The sequence below is a fragment of the Seriola lalandi genome, unplaced genomic scaffold, assembly GCF_002814215.2.
Source record: "Seriola lalandi dorsalis isolate HSWRI2012SDOR001 ecotype SW California unplaced genomic scaffold, Sedor1 jcf7180002054353, whole genome shotgun sequence".
NCBI lineage: Eukaryota > Metazoa > Chordata > Actinopteri > Carangiformes > Carangidae > Seriola > Seriola lalandi.
Genome location: NW_019524906.1, coordinates 144,212 through 164,553, shown reverse-complemented (window position 1 = coordinate 164,553; position 20,342 = coordinate 144,212). Strand labels below are relative to the sequence as shown.

Sequence of the window (20,342 nt, the reverse complement as noted above, 5' to 3'; positions counted from 1 at the left end):
AGCAAGCTTCACAAGAGAACTTCATAAGAGGAAAGGCAAAACTGATCACAAAAGTGTTATTAAAGTTAACTTAGCTCCAAAGAGCACATGGCGAGAACTCCTTGAAGTTTGGTTCTGTGGTCTGCTGGTTAATCATTTCTACCACTTTGTGATTGGAGAGAAAGTGGGATATATATACACATTACCTTATATATATATATATATATATATATATATATATATATATAAGGTAATGTGTTCTGGACCCAGAGCCCAGTCGTTTGACTTTGGAGCAATCAAGCTGTATGAACCAAGTGGCGCATGTCATTTTATGTACTTTGGTGGACTCTAATGAATACCTTCAAGGCCATTCCATTTTTGTTGGAGACAGCGGAGGAAGCCCAGCCTATTACATCCTGCCTGATGGGAAAAACCTCTGAGTGACAGCGTTGTCAGTGGCAGCAGAGTTGGTCAACCAAATGACAAAATATTCTTTTTTGGCTATATATAACCTTTCCTTAGGAGGTTTAATTTAGAAGTTTTTTTTTTCCAAATTGAGCTTCCTGAATATTCCACATTTCTTTTAAACCCATTCATGTATCATAGTGCTTTGTATTTCAGAGCTGGCTGGCCATCTTTGGTCCATACATTGTCTTTGTTAAGCTTTCATCAGAGTTCATCTTGCAATCATTAAAGCAAATTACGAGACATACCGGACATACTGGACATACAAAAAACAGGCAAAACAAGGATGCCTCAACAGACGTTGCTGACTTGTCCTGTCCAGATGGTGCCAAATTTCTAAAATACAGTAGCACCCATCATGTATAAAGGTTTGCCAAAACTGTGTCAACCAGGGATTACATTTTTGGCATTTGCAGGATGCATATCCAGAGAGACGGGCACTAAACAGCAGTGGATGCTTCATTATAGGTCACTAAAGTTACAGCAAATCAAACCCAAGAGTAAAGAATAATGTGTTCACAATATCCTACAAGAGTAGTAACTGTGGCTGTGACTTTTTTCAGTTTTTGTTTTTAAATGTCTGTAGTCCTTTGTATGCAGTGGACTAATGGAAATAATTGAAACTATCATGTCAATACTGTTCATAATGTGAAGTATCTAATGGGTAATGGTGGTTTTAATTGTACTTCCCATTGGAAAACACTGGAATCTTTTAATGGCTTCTAATGTTTCTCATCTCCACCTGGATGTGAGCCATGCATACACTCCTGCTCAGTTTATCATGTAGCTGCAGAAGATAAGCGTCACGATAAAACTGAAAATAGAAATTGTTTCACATAGTCTATGCCTTTGAATAGTAATAGTAATCGTTTGTCCAGAATGTGTGTTTAAATGAATCACACAAGATGTTGGCTTACTGTTTTTATTAAATACAGAGCTTCTTCAAGACTCAAGTTATGAACATTGTTTTTCTCTAAAATATTTTATGAATAAACAGAATTCCAGTGTCGGCTCATATTGTACCAAGACTGTATCTGTATCACATATAGCCACCAAGACTTTCATGACTTTAGCTTTTATCACTAATTAAACATGTTGTAGCTGCCAGCTGATGTTATCCTCCACGGAGAAGGCAGATGCACAGAGACATAATGAATCTGAGTGAAACCTGTTATTTTACAAGGCATTGAAACTTCACAGAAAGAGGCACAAGAAAAGCAGCAACACGCTAATGTTACAAAAGAGAAAAGTGAGGGCCATTAGTTTATCCATTCAGTTGAAAGCAAATGTTTCATTTACAAGAAAGAAACGTCAGTGTGAGAAGATGATTGCGGATGGTACAGAACTGGGCAGTAATTCAATATTTTGTATTTCGATCTTGAGGATATAACTGTAACACATAAATATTACAAAAGCAAAATAAAAAAGCTGATCTCATTATCTCACATAAAGAGATCTAACACAAATTTGGCAATTATGTTTCCAGTTTTATATCACCATACAGTTCACAGCACTGTACGATATGCTAGAAAGTGAATACTGGTATTAAATCATTTAAAATTATTACCATAGTCTAGCTTTTGTTCTTGATGGGCTTTATCTGGGCGGGATAAGTGAAGTTGACCACATGACATAACAGAACACAACGCGCTGCATCGGCTTTAACTTTTGAAATATACAATGAAGTGGCTTTCAAGATTGTGCCATCAAAGCTCAACACAGTGCAGGTTTACACACAACGGATTAAACTACTAAACACCACTACCAATATTAGTATTTCATTTTTACCCTGATCCTCACTATGAATTACTTCACGAATAAATATTATACAAAAAAGTACAAAGTTCACAAGAAAGCATAAACAAACTTACGGTACATCTCCCTGTGTGCTGAACAAGTCATAACTATCGGTTAGTGCTTCCCACAGTCTTGAGATAATAGGAATAACGTAATATGAATTATGTAACATAATGTTATAATGAATAGTATAAAGATCATTCACAGTAGTGTATTTTAATTGTCCTGTGAGTCAGCTGAATGATGAATCACTTAGCAGCAGGCTACAGCTTCATAAGATAAAGTCCATCTCCAATATCACTTGTTCAAACAGCCTAAAGAATCTGATGAATGTAATAAAACATACTGTGCTGCATCTTATTAAAGCATCTACATAGTGTGCATTGATATGTTCAAGACAGAAGATAATGCGTAGCTATATTGGTTAAAACCAATATCTTTTATTCTTCAGTTTGAAAGCTGCAATCTAAAAGCTGCTCCCTCTACATTTGTTGCCACCGGGACCTTTGGGGGACATGCATATGAAATTTGCAGGAGCTGTCTTGAGATGCGTGTATGTCATGGGATTTCACAATCATTCTCCACTGGAAAGTTCACCTCAATTTTCTGGTTCTGGCTGAAGGAGTGCGGCCAGTGAAACACTGTGTCACAGAGTTGGGAATGAAAACTTACAGACTCTCAAGAGTTGATGGTATATGGTCGACAGCCGCTGTTCTTGTGTGTACTGTACAGCCCATTAGAGACGATAACGAGCACAGAAGCAATCCTCTGTGAAAGTACAGTGAGATCTGACAGGTAGAAGGTGAAGGCATATCAGGACTCTCTAGAATGGCGTGTCCATCTGGCTGCACTTTGCAGCAGGCGGCACCACGCCATAGCTCCTCTCCTGCCACCTCAGCCACTGCATGTGGACCTCTTTCTGGACCTGTCAAACACACACACTGTTTTATTTGCTGCGGGAGTGAAAGCTTCCGCAGGTCTATTTATTTAACAGAGAGATATGAGAGTGGTAACAATCTTCTTATCTAACTCTCGACCAGAAAGCTAATAGTTCAATTCCCAACATGTTCAACAATTCCTTTAAACTTGAAAAACATTACAAACAATCCTCATAGGTTCAGTGTTGAAACATAAAATTCCATTACTTGTTCCTCTTGCAGAGATGAAGTCATTTTATCTGGTAGTAAAGTAGTAAGGTATCACTCCGTTTATTATCGGTGTATCAGTGAAATCTTGATAGTATTAGGAATCACACATTTCCCTTGGCATCAGAACAATAATAACTGATAATCCACAGCTGTTAAGAACATAGATTTAAATCAAATGAACTAATCCATTATTTTTGATAATTCAGTCACTTTCAAGTATTACCCGAGCGGCTCTAAAGCCCCAAACAGATGAACATGGGTGTTAAGTTATTCTGTGGTGAATGTAAAACACTAAGACTTGTGTTGCCTTGAGACTGACTGGGGTTGGCCTCACATTAATCTTGGTGGTTACATAATATGGGCTCGGGGTCCTTCATTACGTGTTGAGGAGAATAGAAGTGGCAGCTTATTTTGTGTTTTAAGCCCTGACAACTCTAAACCATTCCCCCTTGCTGACATAAGATCTGGGAGGGGTTTATTATGCAACAGAGAGCTGTAAATTATGTGTGATTTGTTCAATGTGTGTGCCTTGTACTGACCTCTTGATTGAGAAAGCAATAGAGAATTGCTACAAGGAGTCCCTGTAAGAGAGATGGTTTAAATCATCATCATGCATCATTGATATGTCGCTTGTGAGAGGACAGCTTAAATGTCAGACAGAAATGAGAACTGATAAGTCGAAGAATGAGAATTAAAAACAGGTCAGGAAAATCGATTATGTTTCGCTCACACAGAGGGCAAACAAAGGTGGAATAAATAATGGTCTGGATTTATATCTCTGTAATACAATGCTGTAAACCATGCATAATCTTTGTAAACTCTGCTGCCTTTCCTTTTATCACACCAAAACATGTAGAGTAAAATTGTTCTTAGCTGTTTCACCTCTTTTACAAACAGTGCCTTTGTTACAGCTAAATGGGCACTCATGTAAGTTTGTAGGATCTCAGACTTATTTCACACCTGTGTGCCAAAATAATCGGAATTCTTAACAGGACGGAGTAGACGAACAAAATCCAATTTGGGGAGCTGGCTAGGAAACCAGCTCGTGCCAGATGTGATATAAAGTTGAGGAAGCCTTTTGACTTTTCCATGTCTCTGGCAGATGCAAACACCCTGTGCCAAGCTTCCTTCACATTCCAGCATGGCTAAGCCTTTTTCCACTAAGGAACTCATTCATTATAATTTGTTAAATTTTTTTCAAGAACATAAATACTGTTGGGCTTCAATCCTTTTATTAAATAGGCAACCTAGCAACTCTACCTCCAAAGCTAATGATATTCCTATTAGCTTCAGCTGTACTATGCATTTGTTGGTAATTAGCAACTGCTAGCATGCTACCAACTAAGATAATGAACATGGAAAACATCACACCTAGTAAACATCAGTACCTTAGCTTAATTACACATCTATAAATGAACACTTGTAAATGCAACATTTATTAATGCACAGAATATGTATAAAAGTGCAGAAAGCAAAGCAAATCCAAACCTGACTGACTTTCACATTTAGACACGTAATTGTGAAGAATGACTTTATTCAGGATATTGTCTAAATTAGATGCACTTATTTTGATAGATTGGATTTACTCCCATGGCCACTGATCAGATAATCACTGAGGGTACTCTAAAGTGATTACACTCTGAGTGTGTGTGTTTTGCTGTCAGAATACTGAGTGTTTATACTATGCAGTCCATGTGCGTACCTGGAAGGATCCCATGCAGAGCTCGATACAGAGGCGCAGGTTAACGCTGAAGTAGTCGGGCAGAAAATTGAAGAACATGTAGTGAGTGCCAAACAAAGGGATGAGGAGGAGGGTGGACTTAGTCAGGCGTCTGTTGCACACAAGCAAAAAAAAAAAAACAGGATGGAGGAGGTGAAGCTACTTGCAGGAGCCATTTATTGCATATCTTATCTGAAAGCTGCTCTGGATAACATCATGCATACAGTCACGCTAATCAGCAGATGTTAGTCACGGGGATACTTGTGTGTGCGTCAGGTTGAACATCGCTTTTGTTTACAAGTGGAAAGGTAGTGGCAGGTGCATGATTCAAAGTGAGCATATTAAAATGTGAGTGCAGAGGTAACGTCTTTTTGTAAGGGCAGGGGAACATGTTAATCCAGCTGCTGCGAGCATCTCTTAACTTACCTGTGGTCTTTTATAAGATCCAGGTATACATGATGCGGCTGAACACTTTCAGTCAATTAGTGAGCCTATTTCAATTAGAAATTCTGATAACCCGCTTGGGAAGTGGAAAGGTAGACGTGGCCAGACTGACTAGTTTGTGGTTCAGTGGTGACTGAATGGATTATACATTGCCCACTGTCAACAGTTTTCACACAACTCCTATCTTTTCCAACATCAAAGTGTCTACTTATCAGAGCAGAGAGAGAGAAAGTATTTCAAAATCTGCCCATCAGGCTAAAAGAGCTTGACAGTTCAAGAGAAACAACGCAAACATAAAGAATGCTTCAATTGGTAAATTCTGGATCAAATGAACTGCTCCTTCGGGTCTTTCTTTATTCAAAATGCACAACTGACTGAAGTAGAAGATACTGTATCACTCCAGAGTTCGCTCGCTCATATTGTGTCTGCAGCTAAAGGATTACCTGTACTGAGAGGAGTTATTGAACTGAATCAACCGAGGATTGAGCTTCTGTATGAGGATTCTGATGATGTTCATGAACAGCATAAAATTGACCTGTTGATATAAAAAGCAAGATAGTAAAATTAAAAAAAAAAATATTGTTCAGCTTGAATGGGTTAAAACCTTGACAGGTTTTATAGCAAATGCTGTTTACAACAACATGATTATTGAATGTCATGGCAACAATACGAGCAGCCAAGTGTGTAATTGGCCATGACTGATGTGAAGGCATTTTTTGGCTTGCTGCTCTAATATACACAAAATAAGTTTATTCAAATTCTTTCTCAAAAACCTTCTATGAAGAGAAAGTAATCAAACCATCTGCATAACAATTTGTAATCTGCTAGGTGCATAATAAAGGGTCCATCAATTTGTTCATTTCAGCACAATGGGGGCATTTACCGCTATAGACACAACAATTGGTCCCTTGATGATCCACCAGTAGGGCGAGTCCTCATTGATGTCCCAACATCTGTGTGGACAGACATTTTGAAAGGTGCACTTTAATCAGGTCTGTGCAATTTCTCTTCTGAAACATCTGTTGCAGTGTCCTGGAAATGTATACAAGAAATAAATGAACTTGTGAAGATAGAAATGATAGTGGAAGATTATACAAACTCTGTGTCCTCAAAATACACCCTTGATCCAATCCACAGGATGATGAAGAGCACAGGTACACCTGTGGAGTGGCACAAAAATGATAACTGTGATGACTCATCATTATGTCAACTTTTCTAATATCTGCATTGATCTGTACAGCAAGAACTCAAAGTAAATGCAATAATTAAGAGGCTATAACAGTATACATGTAGAATGTGGAAATTCTCATCTGTTTCTTGCCTCACTACCACTGAAACAAATTCCTGTACATTCATTATACTTGGCATTTAAAGTTGTGCCAAGTAAGTGCCTGCGACTGTTGCACTGACCCCTTTTCATTTAATTTAAGTTTTTAAGAAATCAACATCAACATTTTTGAATAAACATTCAACCCGCAAACATAATCGAATCAAATGGTAGTGACCCCCACAGGGATGTAAACTTTAATTCAGTTTGTTTTGTAATTACAGTTGATGCCACTGAGCCAGGAGAGTTTCTGGCTGTATTAAAATAATAAGCTGCGGATGTTGGCTGATGGCAGTCTGTCTGCTTCTCGTTGTCCCTACAGACTGTTGTGAAAGCTCTTTGAAACACAGAATTATAATGAGCCTCGAACGGAAGGGAACTATTTTAACTGTTTATCTCAATATGTCTGTAAAAGGACTATATAATATAAAGTTGACATGTGATCTTTACATTATCATTTTAGAGTATTTAGATTATATGTCTCCCAATTTGTGATCGTAGGCCCCTTGGCACGACACTGAGAGTGGTAGAAATGGCATGTGAGAATTTAAAAGTACATGTTAGTTGGCAGTAATTAAAGGTCAAAAATTTTAATTCCTCAGTGAGTGACCCTGACAAAAATCATCATTTAATTCAGTACACTTATTTCTAGACTGAGGTCATGACCTCTGGTATAGCAAGTACGGCTAGTTTCCAAAATAAAGAGTCATGTTCCACTATCCATTGATGTTTAGCATGTCATAAATGGTCAGAAAAAGTTTTTAAATCCTTTATTTTGTAATCTTTGCATCTATTACCTCGTAATGTTTAAGATGGGCCTTAGTTTATTTATTAATATATATTTTTTCATGTGGGATCCTGTATTTACAATGTGGGATCTCTCACACTGCAACCAAACACTTCAAATTTAGTCTGCAGCTCAGCATAACAAATGTTGGAGAAACCGCATATCAAGGTTTCTCACCCCATCCCAGCAGGCTGAAGCCCCACAGGCATCGACGGCTGTGATAGAAGGAGGAGAGCAGCAGGGAATTTAGGTAGAGCGCCTCCACCAGGAGCCAGAAAAAGTTAGCCATTACACAGTAGTGACAGAAGACCACAGAGCTCTTACAGGCAAACTGGACAGAAAAAGACAGGAAGGAAAAGGACAGAGAAGTGATTGGAAGGAGGAATTAGTATGAAGAAGGAGAAATGCAAACAATATGTGATGAGATTAGAGAAATCTGTCAAGAGAATTTTCTTAATACAGCCAGGAGCCTCTTGTCCTCAATGTCATTATCTTACCGTGGAAAGGGTGCAGTGGTTTGTGTCGTCACTTGAGAACAGAGCAGCGTCCTTAATGAACACCGCCACAGCTTTGAGGATAAATGTAATGAACAGCTGGATGTGAATGAAGTTCCTGGCACACCGTAGCTTCCTGTTGAAAACAATAGTTCATGGAAGTGATGGTGTTGTGGTATGATTTCAAAGAGATTTCATGGCAAACAGACTAGATTTATAGAACCATACACTGCCTGGACAGATGAAAAAGAAAACTTTCATGAAGAGGTTTTCTGTTTCTACACATTCCCAGTTCTATTGACCCGGTGAATCCAAGAGCTGGGTGGGTGAGGAGTCGGTGTGAGGAGGTCATTGACACTGTGACAGTCACTTGCTAAGTGGACTATAGGACCTGTTACATCCACTCCGTGTCAACGAGGGTCAAACTCCAAGACGGACAATATTGGAGTGTCAATGAGTCAATGGCTCTAAAATAGAATAAATAAATAAAACAAAATATAAGACTTCTTCCTTAAAGTATAGTTTGACACTTTGAGAAATGAATGTGCATTATCAGCTTTCTTGAGAAGATTGACACCACTCTCGTGTGAGCAGGCCAGCTGAGCCAGCAGGATATATAAAGGACAGACCAAAACTGGAGCTGTAGCTTCATCTTTAGCGTTCAGACAAGGGACTGGTAGCTATTAAACTTACAATCTAAATCTCAAAAAGAAAGTGAATAAGAATAATTTCCCAAAAAATGTTTTACTAAATATTACACCTGGACAGCATTTTCGATGGGTCACTAAATGTGGCAGAGCTGCAGAAATACCATGTGTAGGACGTGAATGATATCACCTCTCTTTTTGTTATACCCAGGTCTAAGAGTGCATTGGTATCATCTTTTTTGTTCAAAGTGCAACAATATTGCTATTGTTTGGCTCTTCGTGGTGAATTAACATACCTGAAATTTACCAAAATGCACTAATTACTGATGAAAAAAATCACTCAAATTCTATCCGAACTTATTTTAACTATCTGTTCCTACTGTTCCTACCTGAAGAGCAACAAGATCAACACAGCAACAACCAGCACCACTAGAGATATGCTGTAGCCGATGGTGTATATCAGCTTCACAGTGGCAAAGTAGGATTCTTCTGTCTGAAAGCAAGATGAGAAAGAACATTTTGTATAAAAAGGCGTTATACTCAAATATCAAAGCTTTTCAAAATGCTGTCAGGCTTCAAAATGAATATAATGTCTCAAAATGAGACAAAATTGCAGACTAGCTTGAGACTCAGCTGTACTGAAGACATGACTGCAGAATAACTGCAAGAAAGCTTTTTCCATATTTTCAGGCTGGATCTAATGGCAGTAAGACTGGACTACGGAATCAACTCGAAAAAACATGAAAAAGCTAATTAATCACAATAACATCAAAACTTGTAATATATGAGTTTCCACTCTTGCTTGTGGAAGATTTAAACTCAAGACGAAAGATCCTCTGTAAAGCACCAAAAGTGGTTTTCTCTTAAGCACCATTCTAATAATTTCAGCCATCACCCTGATGGGTGACATTTCAGTCACTTACTGCCTTGCAAAAGTATTTTCACATGATGAATATTTATGTTTGAATATACTGTATTTTCTCCTCTGAAGAAGCAGTGGACCAGTAAACCTATATATCTGGATCTCAACTACCCCGAGAGAAGCAAATGACCAGCATTTTCAATTCATTGCAACCAAAAAAATTTGACAAAGACCTCTTGAAACATGGTACCTTTTTCTTTTCAAATTTAGCTTGTTTGGTGTGTCAGTTTTTGAAACTGACACAGAGTGTTTTCCCTTTTTTCTTTTGTCTCCTTGTTCCTGCTGCGTCTCCTCCTGCTTCCAATTTTCACCATGACCTCTGAACTCTCAGTCTGGAGTCACTCATTCCCCAGTGTGACCTCTCTAAATCTCACCTCAGGAATGTCATCATCCACACTGCAGGCAATGTGGTACGGTGGGAAGGCCCCGGACCAACCTCCACTGGTGCAGTTACGGCTCACTGAGCCTGAGGTGAAAGGCAAAGAGATCAAGAATTCATTATGAAGAGATTAACTTCACAGCAGAATCCCTATGGAGAGAAAAATATATTCAGGTAAAATGCATTTAGCCGTGCCATCACCGGATAGCTGTCAGTCCACCGGAAGATTAATCCTCCTGACTTTGGTGATCCCCTGACTTTTCCTCTAGTGTCACCATGAGGTTGGCATTAGGTTTTGAGTGAATTGTCTCAAAAACAACTGGATGGAATAACATGAAATTTGATACACTCATTCATGTTTCCGTCAGGATGACTTTCATTGACTTTGATGATAACTCTTCATTTATCATCTGGTCAAAATTTTAGATCGCCCAGTATTTTAGTTTATGACCAAATACCTGCAAAACTATTGTAAAGTGTACTTTGTTTTTAATGCTATAGCTATAGCATGCTAACATGCTGAATTAAAAGAATGACAAAGAGCCCATAATTGCGAGTTTATGATTTGTAAATGGCGTTCATGTCGTCATCCAAGTTGTAATTATGCCTGGAAAAGAATTTTCTGCAAACTGATATATTCGACATGGAGCTTAATGATATGGAAAACCCTGAAACCAAAGCACATGTGGAAACAAATGTGTAAATGAACGACTGAATGAATAAGTAAGTAAATGAAATCCTCAGAATAAAAAACACCCTTTGCTCTCATTACGTCAATTTAGCTTAATTTCGTCTCACTAGGGAACATGCGGCTCTCATCACACCATGTGATCCTTTATTCACCTGTGTTGTTTTTCAGGAGGGAGAAGACTGCAGGACAACCTCTGTGGACCGTTTCTCCAATGACTGCATGAGGCCAGCAGATGACTGCATCCCAGGATGGCGGACAACCTTTTCAGAGGAGGTTTAGGAGGAGAAAGGAGAAGTATATATATATATATATATATATATATATATATATATATATATATAGAAACATATATATTTGACAGGACATTCCATGAACACCAATTTATACACGCCGTCGTATAGACGCAGCAGAAATGCATGCAGTTTAAATACATATACTCGTGGAGATACAGCAGAGGTAAATGAGGTGTTTCATGCACAATACTTCCCAACATTTTTCAAACCCACAACATCCGCCTCTGTGTAAACTGTATTAAGACAAGAATGAGGGAGTGCTCTAGATCTCCGAGCAAGACCTTTATCTTGAGATAGATTACATACATAAATCCTCATATAACTATCCTTAATGGCCTCCTCCACAGATGCATCACAGTGATAGATCACCCAGTGCGTTTTCATTCTGCAGTTGAGACGCCATCAAGAATCTGCGGTGACAACTGACGATACTTGATTCCAGCCTAGACTCTTGTATTTAATGTGAACATTTGCTACTGGAGTGGGGTGATTTTAAAATGAAAGACACACCTTCATGGCTTCTGTTGGCCTGCGCTGCAATATACTGAAGGCAGCGACGCTGTTCTTTCTCCAGCTGAAATATGAACTCACATTCAGGATGAAGGCTCGATAAAGCCTAGAGACAGAATGATGGAAGAAAGGTTAGAGGGAAGGGATTTTCTATTAGATACATACAGACTTTTAGGCAGAGGATTTGGTGGACGATCAGTGTGTAATTACATGAAATAGCATTTCATCTGGGGGAAAAAAAAAAGCATCCCACTTTATGAGTACAGTGTGCCTTTCATAGGAAGTGCTTTCCCACTTAAATCCTAACTTTTTGGCAAAATGCACCTATTTCCATTGGTGGCATTAAGCGAAACAATCTCTCACTATAGTGCACAGAGAGCAGAAGCTCAGAAAATTAATTAACTGAGTTTGTCTCTAAGGACATAGATGATTGTCTCAACTCTGCACTCCATCCATTTAATACCGCTCAGAGATTCTTGTGTTTGTCTGCCCTTGCTCATCACTCTGTTTCCCAATGTCAAATAAAAATAAAGTAACTGGATTTGTATTGGACTTCGGCCCGACCTTTATCTCGGACTAAGACAAATAAGAACATCTTGTTTCAGAGAAAGAAAGGGGTTGATGTAAGATAGATGTTGGAGGGTAACGTGGAGAGAGGGTGGATGGAGGAAACACAGCAAAGAGGACCACAGTGTCATTACTCTGTGGTAATTATCCTTTTAGCTGTACCTGAAAACTGCGAGTGAATGTAGTTCAGTGCACTCTGTTGTTAACCTCCGTCTGTGCCAGTGAATCCTTGTTATTAATAGAAAGTTTACTAAAAGAGTATGAAAGTTTATGAGGTGATATTATCCAACTTCTGTGTAAAGGTATAAACATTCATGTATTGTGTTGGCCATGCACTCATTAGAATTAAGTGTTTCTGAACATTGCAGCTAATACACTGGATATTGATGTCAGCAGTGAGAGCTGTACAGAAGTGATAGTTTTCAAACAGGGTTGTGTTTTGATCATAGTGTGAAGGAAGCATTCCTTCAGAATGGGTAATAAATACAGGTGAGCAGAATGGATAATATCCATTAGTAGAGAGGGGGTGTCCAGATGACAGGAACGCTCAAGTAAAGAGTAAACGTGGCCAGGCGGTCAATGTATACACTGTGGCTTTGTGGTCAGGTGTTAGACTCTCAGGTCAGTTTCATCTTAATTCTTATTACATTTTTACATACCTTTTACCACTAAAAACTCCCAACTTTATTGAATAAATATTTTTATAAAAGTCATTATATTTCTGTACCTACTGAGACAGCTGGTGCTGAGTGGAGTATCTTGTTTGGATGGGCTACACGGCCATGGGTGAAATTCAAATGGCATTTATTTGTTTATTTCATGCTGCCAGTGAACTTAAGTGGTCTGAATTTAAAGGTCAGAGCAGCAGGCTGGGTCTTGTTTTGTTAGGCTTGACAACATACTGCAACAGTGTGTTTCCCAATGAAATGTCTCGCATGGTACTGCGACTGGAATTTCTATTTGCTCGTTTTCATGTATCTAGATTTTGACATCGTATAATACCTGTGTTCACTTTTTTCTTTTTATCTTCTTAGGCATTAAGGCTATCAGGAAAGTGCTGGCATTTTGGAAATAATGAAATGATTCATTCATGTGCATCACTCTATCCCTCTGTTTATTGTTTAATTACTTGATGCTGCATGATGCTGTTAATGACTTAAACTGTAACAACTGTAACAATTATATTCTGGTGCAGAATTTGCTATAAAAAAAAGAAAAATATCTTTTTAAAAAATCACAGATGAAAAAAAAGAAGCTTTTCCCCCCAATTTAAGCTTAAGCTTTTTCTCTGCATGGGCCTTGAAGTCATCTTTGTCCAGTGATAGTGGCGAGGAAGTGTGACGCACATTGTAAAGTGAGAATGAATTACAGCAGTGTGTTTGTGCAATCAGACGGGAACAGATGGAGGAAAAAAAACAACACTGAAGTAGACGAAAGAAGAAAAAGGAGGACTTATAGGCATGAAAGTAACCATGATGCCCCCATTTCCAAAATTACTCAAAACTCTGAGAGTGTTTTGCATTTTGTTTTTCCCTGTGCAGAGTTATTTTGAGGCTCTTAGCTGAGTTGCGCTTTTCATTTCAGAAGTCACACATTTAATAAAACACAACAGGTCATAGGTGCAGCCCTAACTAGAGATGCCCGTCAACATGTTGACAGTCTGTCCCATGAGTACTTAGTAGTCATTACTACATTACGTGTCGGACAACACCCATTTTCGAATTCTGCCTTCATTTTGATCTCAACTACAGAACTGTAAAGTTTTGTGGCTGCATCTTGCCGGTTGTGATGCAATCCCGGTGATAAAAAGAGAGACAGGCAGACAGACATAAAAACAGCTGCCAAAGCTGCTCACTCCCTCAGTGGTAGTTCCCGCTACAGTAGCGCTCTCCAGGACCACATTTTGCCATGATGATACAACCACACAATACTAGTCACGTTGTTGCAGCAAGTAATAAAGTCATTTGTGTTACTGACTGGCATATTGCACAGACTTTTGTACTTGTTTTAGCTCAGTTCCATCTCATTTGGAAAGACCAGAGGGAAAACGAGTCTCTTTGTGACATGATGCAAGCAAACACTTAATGAAATGAAGCTTCTGAAGCTAAATTCCTCCGGGACCACAAACGCTCCCTGTGGAGAGCGCTGATATCCCCAACTCGCCAGCCTTCCGAGTGTCATCCAATAGGACGAACTGTGTGTGTGGTATCAACATTTCCATTAAAAAGATCTATGAGTTTCTCTGAGGGGGAAACAACAACATCTGCACCCGTACAAACCCACCTGGAGCTGTTTCAAGAAATTACATGACTGAGCACCGCCTTGCATAGACATCGTTTTTTATTGATGTTATTGGAAAAAATGTTGTATTTGACTTGCAGGGTTGTCGCACCAATCCTGAGGAACAATTTCTTAATTGCTTTGGAAGCAGAGGTAAAATGCCAAATGAGTAGCAAATTAGCCGAGCACAAACAGGCTGTTTCTTATCATAAAAGTACAGTAAAAGAAAATGATGAAGGGGATTAAGGGGGTTTTCTTGTTATAAAAGCATGGATACAGATTTAGATGCAAACAAATGATGTTCTTTGAAGGAACATGCTGCGAAAATCAGTCATACATGTAGATATGAAAAAAACAGTCTGCCTCTGTGATAACACACCGAGTCAAATCAGGAATAATGTAGCTTGAAATTAATCTGAGAACAGGTAGAGATACTGAAACTGGTTTGAACATTTGAACATTGAAAATCTTCATTTCTGTTTCTCCGATGCAATCACTCGTCTCAGCTCTTTCTCTCCTCTCCACACACACACAACACACACACACAACACACACACACACACACACACACACACACACACACATAATGATATTCTGAGACCGAACCCAAAGCTTGTGTTTGTGCAGAATAACCAGCCACTTAAGTAACTATGACGAAAACATACTGCAGAATAAACATAACACAGAAAACTAGTTGGGAGCTGAACAAAATTCTCCTGGCAGTTGTTGGAAAGACGATGTTTTTCCCCCATTTTCTTTAAGTGAGTAGGAACAATATGCGAGCTCTTAGCACCGTCAATGAATGGACATGTTGGAAGCAACCTGGGCAAATCGCTACCAGTCCTCTTTGTTCCAAATGCAATGCTAATACTCTAATGAGAGGTGTTATTGTGCAATTTACTCAGCAATTACTGCTCTCTCTGTTCAAAGGCAGGTGAGAGACGCATGGAAAAATAAAAGTTCCACTTTTGTTCCTGCAGCGAAACTGAATTCAGTCAGGGTTTGCCGTGCGTGTTTCAAGGTGGGACATGTATGCAGATACAGTGGTATATTATTTTCTGCTAAACTGTGATTGTGTTGTTATAATCCACTGGTTGAGCATTGAATTACCAGAGAATATGGGCACTTATATTCAAAACAGAAAGATATATGCACTCATGTTACCAAAAAGACAAAAGCATCAGCTGAATCGCACACCGTATGACCAATGGGGGTCATGTACCGCACATGGCTTCCCTGTTTATATGCAAAGGAGATGCTGTGAAGACATTTTATTCTACGTAAGAATGGCGTCCAGTTGGGAGGAAGCGCACAAAGCTTTAAATGGCAGGGGGTGAGTTGTAAAGTGAGAGTCAAGACACGGTGGTTACGAGCCCTGAGGGTGCATGGCATGATGGGATAAAGTGAGACACTATGCTGCATTTAAGAGACAGAAACAGAGATAGGTGGATAAGGGGGAGGCGGGGGTTGCATAAGGTAAGTCTGGGTAGTATGAGCCATGAAACTAAATGCAAAGCCGAAGTCCCCTTCACACTGGTAGGCTACTGCGCAGTCTGCTGTAAAAATGTTCTCTGAAAGGTGAAGCCCATTATCCACTAACTACCCAGAAAGGGGCCATCGGATTGGGCTCACTTTGCAGATGTTGTCTTCTATTTTAAACAGCGAACAAGGTGTACTTTCACACAGCAGCAGTGGTACTCCGGCACAGTATAAAAATATAAAACATGTTCAGGCAATCTGAAAAACAGCACAAACACAGTTGGTATGTATTTAAGTGTGTCAAATACATTTTTTCCAAAGATGGTTTATGTCACTTTAAGTAGTTCTTATCACGCTGACGTATGTTCAAGTTTTCATTTTTCAGATATGTCTGGTTTTAACAAGTTATTTGATGCGATAAAACGGAAGTGTAACATCGTGATTGACAGCTGTGACTGACTGAATTGGGTCGAGTGGGACCTCGATACCACGGCGCAAGTATCCAGGATATTTTGGCTTGTGGAAACAAACAAGTTGAGACACATGGTCCATCTTTATATTCAGTCATCGCATATAACGTGTTCATTTATGAGAATTACAGACGCTAGCAGGCAGACCTTCGAACATAACCACATTATATCTTGTTCGTTTAATCTGTTTCTGCATTTCTAACTTGTCTTTTCGCAAGCGGTTATCCTGGTTCCAGTCTTTGTGCTAGGCTAAGCTAACCGGCTATACAAAAAGCAAAACTAAGCAGTCCATCTGCTTAGTTTGTAGAGTGAATCTAGTTCATGCAAGTAAGATGCATGTTTGGAAATTACTAAGCCAAAAAAATATTATTTTATTTTATGTTATTTTCCTCTTCATCTTCCTTTCTTTTTTTTTTGCTGGTTACATTGACATTCAAAAGACTAGAGACCTGCCATAAACTACTGTTCTTGTTTTCCTTTGAAATGTGTGTGTGTGTGTGTGTGTGTGTGTGTGTGTGTGTGTGTGTGTGTGTTTTATGGATCCCCGTAGTTCATTATAATTCTCTGCAGTCCTGTGCAGTGAAAGAGAATAGAATGAAGTGGAACACGGTGATGAGTGTCTGCCCTGTTCCTATTCTCTCTCTGCCTCGATGATCATCATACCACCCGTTTGCCTGCTTCTCATATTTCTATTCCGTTATGGAAATTAGCGAGGTGGCCATGTAATAATACTTCTATAAAGATGTTGATTATGAGAAAAACTGTTGTGAGCGTCGGTGTGTGAATGTGCATACATGTGTACTGTTTGTTGCCTTGCTTCCTCACAGTTGATTGGCCAAAACAAACTGTACAAACTAGACTGTAAATCGAGTGGTAATATCAGCAAACAAAACTCATACTGTTTCATCTAAATGGTTTTTCACATTCCTGAATGTGTGTGTGTGTGTGTGTGTGTGTGCGTGTGTATGGATCTCAGTGGACTAATGTCATGATATTAAATTAAATAAATCTAAAATTTCCTTGACTAATTTCTCATACTTTTTGCATATATGTTTTAGATGTGAACACATAGACGCTACGTCTTACCTACAGCAAAACCTTATTATCCGCATGCACACACACACAGACACACCCATCTCCAAAATGTAGATGAATGGGTACAAGAAAGTAATAAAACAATAGTAGATCACAGATAATAACAGCAACAGTAGATCAAGGCCAAACTAGTGATTTTCTGTCTCTGCGCCGGCGACAGATCTGGATGTTTTAAGGTTGTCTCTATGTACTTATATCCGTCCCATTCTCATGAACGCAATATCTCAAGACTGCCATGAGGAAATTTCTTCACATTTTGCACAAATGTCCACTTGGACTCAAAGATGTACTGATTAGACTGTACATACTCCTGTTTTTTGTTGACCCATCCATCCACACTACACTCCTCCTGATGGTCTTTGTCACTATTTATACTACGTCACCCCTTTTTTCCCTTTGTTCCTGTCATCATTTGTACGGCTGCTAGATGTCGCCTAACAACAAAACATAACTATAGGTCATAATAACCTGCTGCACAAACGACCGACAGGCTTGTTTTTTGTTTTACAGGAGAACAGTTTCCACAGAACATGTTTTTGGCCTTAACTCAAGAATTCATACGCTAATTATAACAGCAATTTAATAGGATAAAATTATAAAGTTATGACATTTTATAACTTTTAAGGTCAACTTCACTGTGACATCATAATGTTATGCAAAAATGCTGTAACTCAGGAACAGAAGAGGAGATTGTGACCATATTTCCTGCAACTTGCCTGGTTGGCAGAAGCATACAACCGCAGGGTGGTAGGCCACTACTAGTTTATTATGGATGACTCTGCAGGTCATTTGGTTTGTAAAATGACAGAAAATTGAGCAATGTGTCCATAGTGAACATATCAAAAGTGTTGTTGTGTCAGACCATAAGTCCAAATCCCAAAGTTTCATTTTACTATAGTAGTGGACATAAAGCAACCAGCAAATATTCACATTTGTAACCAGAATAGAAGATATATTACTCGCAACCCATATGCACTATATATGCAGCACACACAGGCGCATACACATGTACAAACCTGGTCCCTTATCTCATATAAATCTGCTCCAAATTGATTTTGATTTAATGTGAAAGATAAACCTTTATACATATAAAGGTCATGATCATCCGTGGCCACACACACACAGAACAATGAAAATACTGTGGTGTCTCTCTTCAATCACTTACCATAAATGGGGCTGGACTGCTTATAATACAAACTCAGTTTAAACACTTATTCACATTCTTTCACTGCATAAATGAAATGCCTCTATCTCAAGAAAGTGATCAGTCACTATTAAGGTGAGTAGGACAGTAGCTACTTTGGATCACTGTGAAGAACCACAGTGCTGCAGAAACAGCTACCTGCGCACACTGATGAATATAATGGGCAAAAGAAAGAGAATCATGGAGTTTATTTCTGAATAAAAAATTCGTACAAAAAGGTAAAAGGTAAAAGGTTTTTTTATCTCAGAAATAACGCAGTTCAGTTTTTCAGAAAGAAAGAAAAACAACTCTAACGATTTCTTATAAAAGAGTTTTAAACATGGTAATGGTCCTCTTTCACACACATGAAGAAAAAGTAAATCACTCACAGTTGAAGCCAAACACAGAGTGAGAAAAATCCCTCTGATGTGGAGACAGGACATGTTGACGGTTCAGTTTCCTCCGCTCGCTGCAGCGTGGCGCTTTTCGTCACTGAGACTGCAACACACTCCTGCAGGACGGGTTGCTGAGCCCCTCTCTCTCCCCAGGTGTGAATGGACAGCTCATCAAGAACTAAGCTATAGCGTAGGAATTCCTGTTTATTTTCAGAATAAAAGCCCCGCTCCCAAGCTGTCAGTAACAAATTGTTGTGGATAAATTATCTTTCGCATATATACGTAGGTTCGAGTGTGACCAAGTGGCCAATAACACTACGATGGGGAGATTGAAGTCAAATTAACCAAGTGAAGCACAGTTTCGAAGAAGCCATGTTTCTCTTTTATTTTGAAGGCAAAAGTCAGCTCCTAGTTTAGACTGCAAGCTTTACAGCTGAGCGGACGTTTGCGTTTACACCACTGATTTTAAATTCAAAATTCATCCCTCTGCCTCCCTGAGCCGGACTGTGTCGCCAAACACACACGCAACACTTAGTCTTGTACGGTCATGTGTTATGCTGTGGAAACATGAGGGTGGATCATTCCCAGACATATCTTTCTCTATGATGAAATATTTATATTCTAACACAAACTGTAGCTTTCAAACTCTTCATATTTCCAATTTGTCCATTCGGTCAATTTTGTGCAGTCTTATAATGGATTTTTTTTAATAATATATATATATATATTTAAATTAAAAGTATATGAGCCAATTTTCTTTCACTTACACTGAAACAAAAGAACAAACTGGTTATATAAGATTTAAGGTTTCATAATTCCCATGGCGTCTTCGAAATCTCCAAATAAAAGTCCAAAACGGCAACATCTGAGAAGCTGGAACCATCAAATATTTGGCATTTTTGCTAGAAATTTTATTTTATTTTAAAATTGATTCAAGATTAATTTCCTGTTGACTAACCAACCAGTCTTTTGACTAATTGTTTCAGCTCTGATAAGATCATTAACAAAGCAGATTCTGACATAAGCACAATAACAAACAAAATCAATAAATGTACTGACTATTATACTGGGAGGCTATGTCCATACCTGATGTCCAATAATGTTACGCATCATGAAACGTTACAGAGGACATGACCTCGGTTTCTCCAGCTACAGCTGTGGGGATGTGTGACATTTAGATAGATAGAAATTACAGGAGATATATTATATCAGATATTTGTCTTGTTAAACTTTTCATGACTTCTGGCAGAAGAACATACTTCTACAGCTT

General features: G+C 38.8%; 1 protein-coding gene across 1 annotated transcript; it reads right to left on the bottom strand.

The window, feature by feature from the left end:
- Positions 1-1,352: 1,352 nt before the first annotated feature.
- ghrhrl (growth hormone releasing hormone receptor, like) lies at positions 1,353-20,024 on the bottom strand. Its single transcript, XM_023407995.2, has 13 exons — positions 19,067-20,024; positions 11,604-11,709; positions 10,953-11,060; positions 10,105-10,196; positions 9,198-9,301; positions 8,165-8,297; positions 7,845-7,998; positions 6,653-6,713; positions 6,437-6,506; positions 5,997-6,088; positions 5,092-5,221; positions 3,929-3,970; positions 1,353-3,166 (listed from the first exon to the last, which is right to left on the bottom strand). The coding sequence occupies exons 1-13, from the start codon at positions 19,118-19,120 to the stop codon at positions 3,065-3,067; spliced, it is 1,248 nt and encodes a 415-aa protein (XP_023263763.1). The 5' UTR covers positions 19,121-20,024; the 3' UTR covers positions 1,353-3,064.
- Between the last annotated feature and the right edge of the window lie 318 nt (positions 20,025-20,342).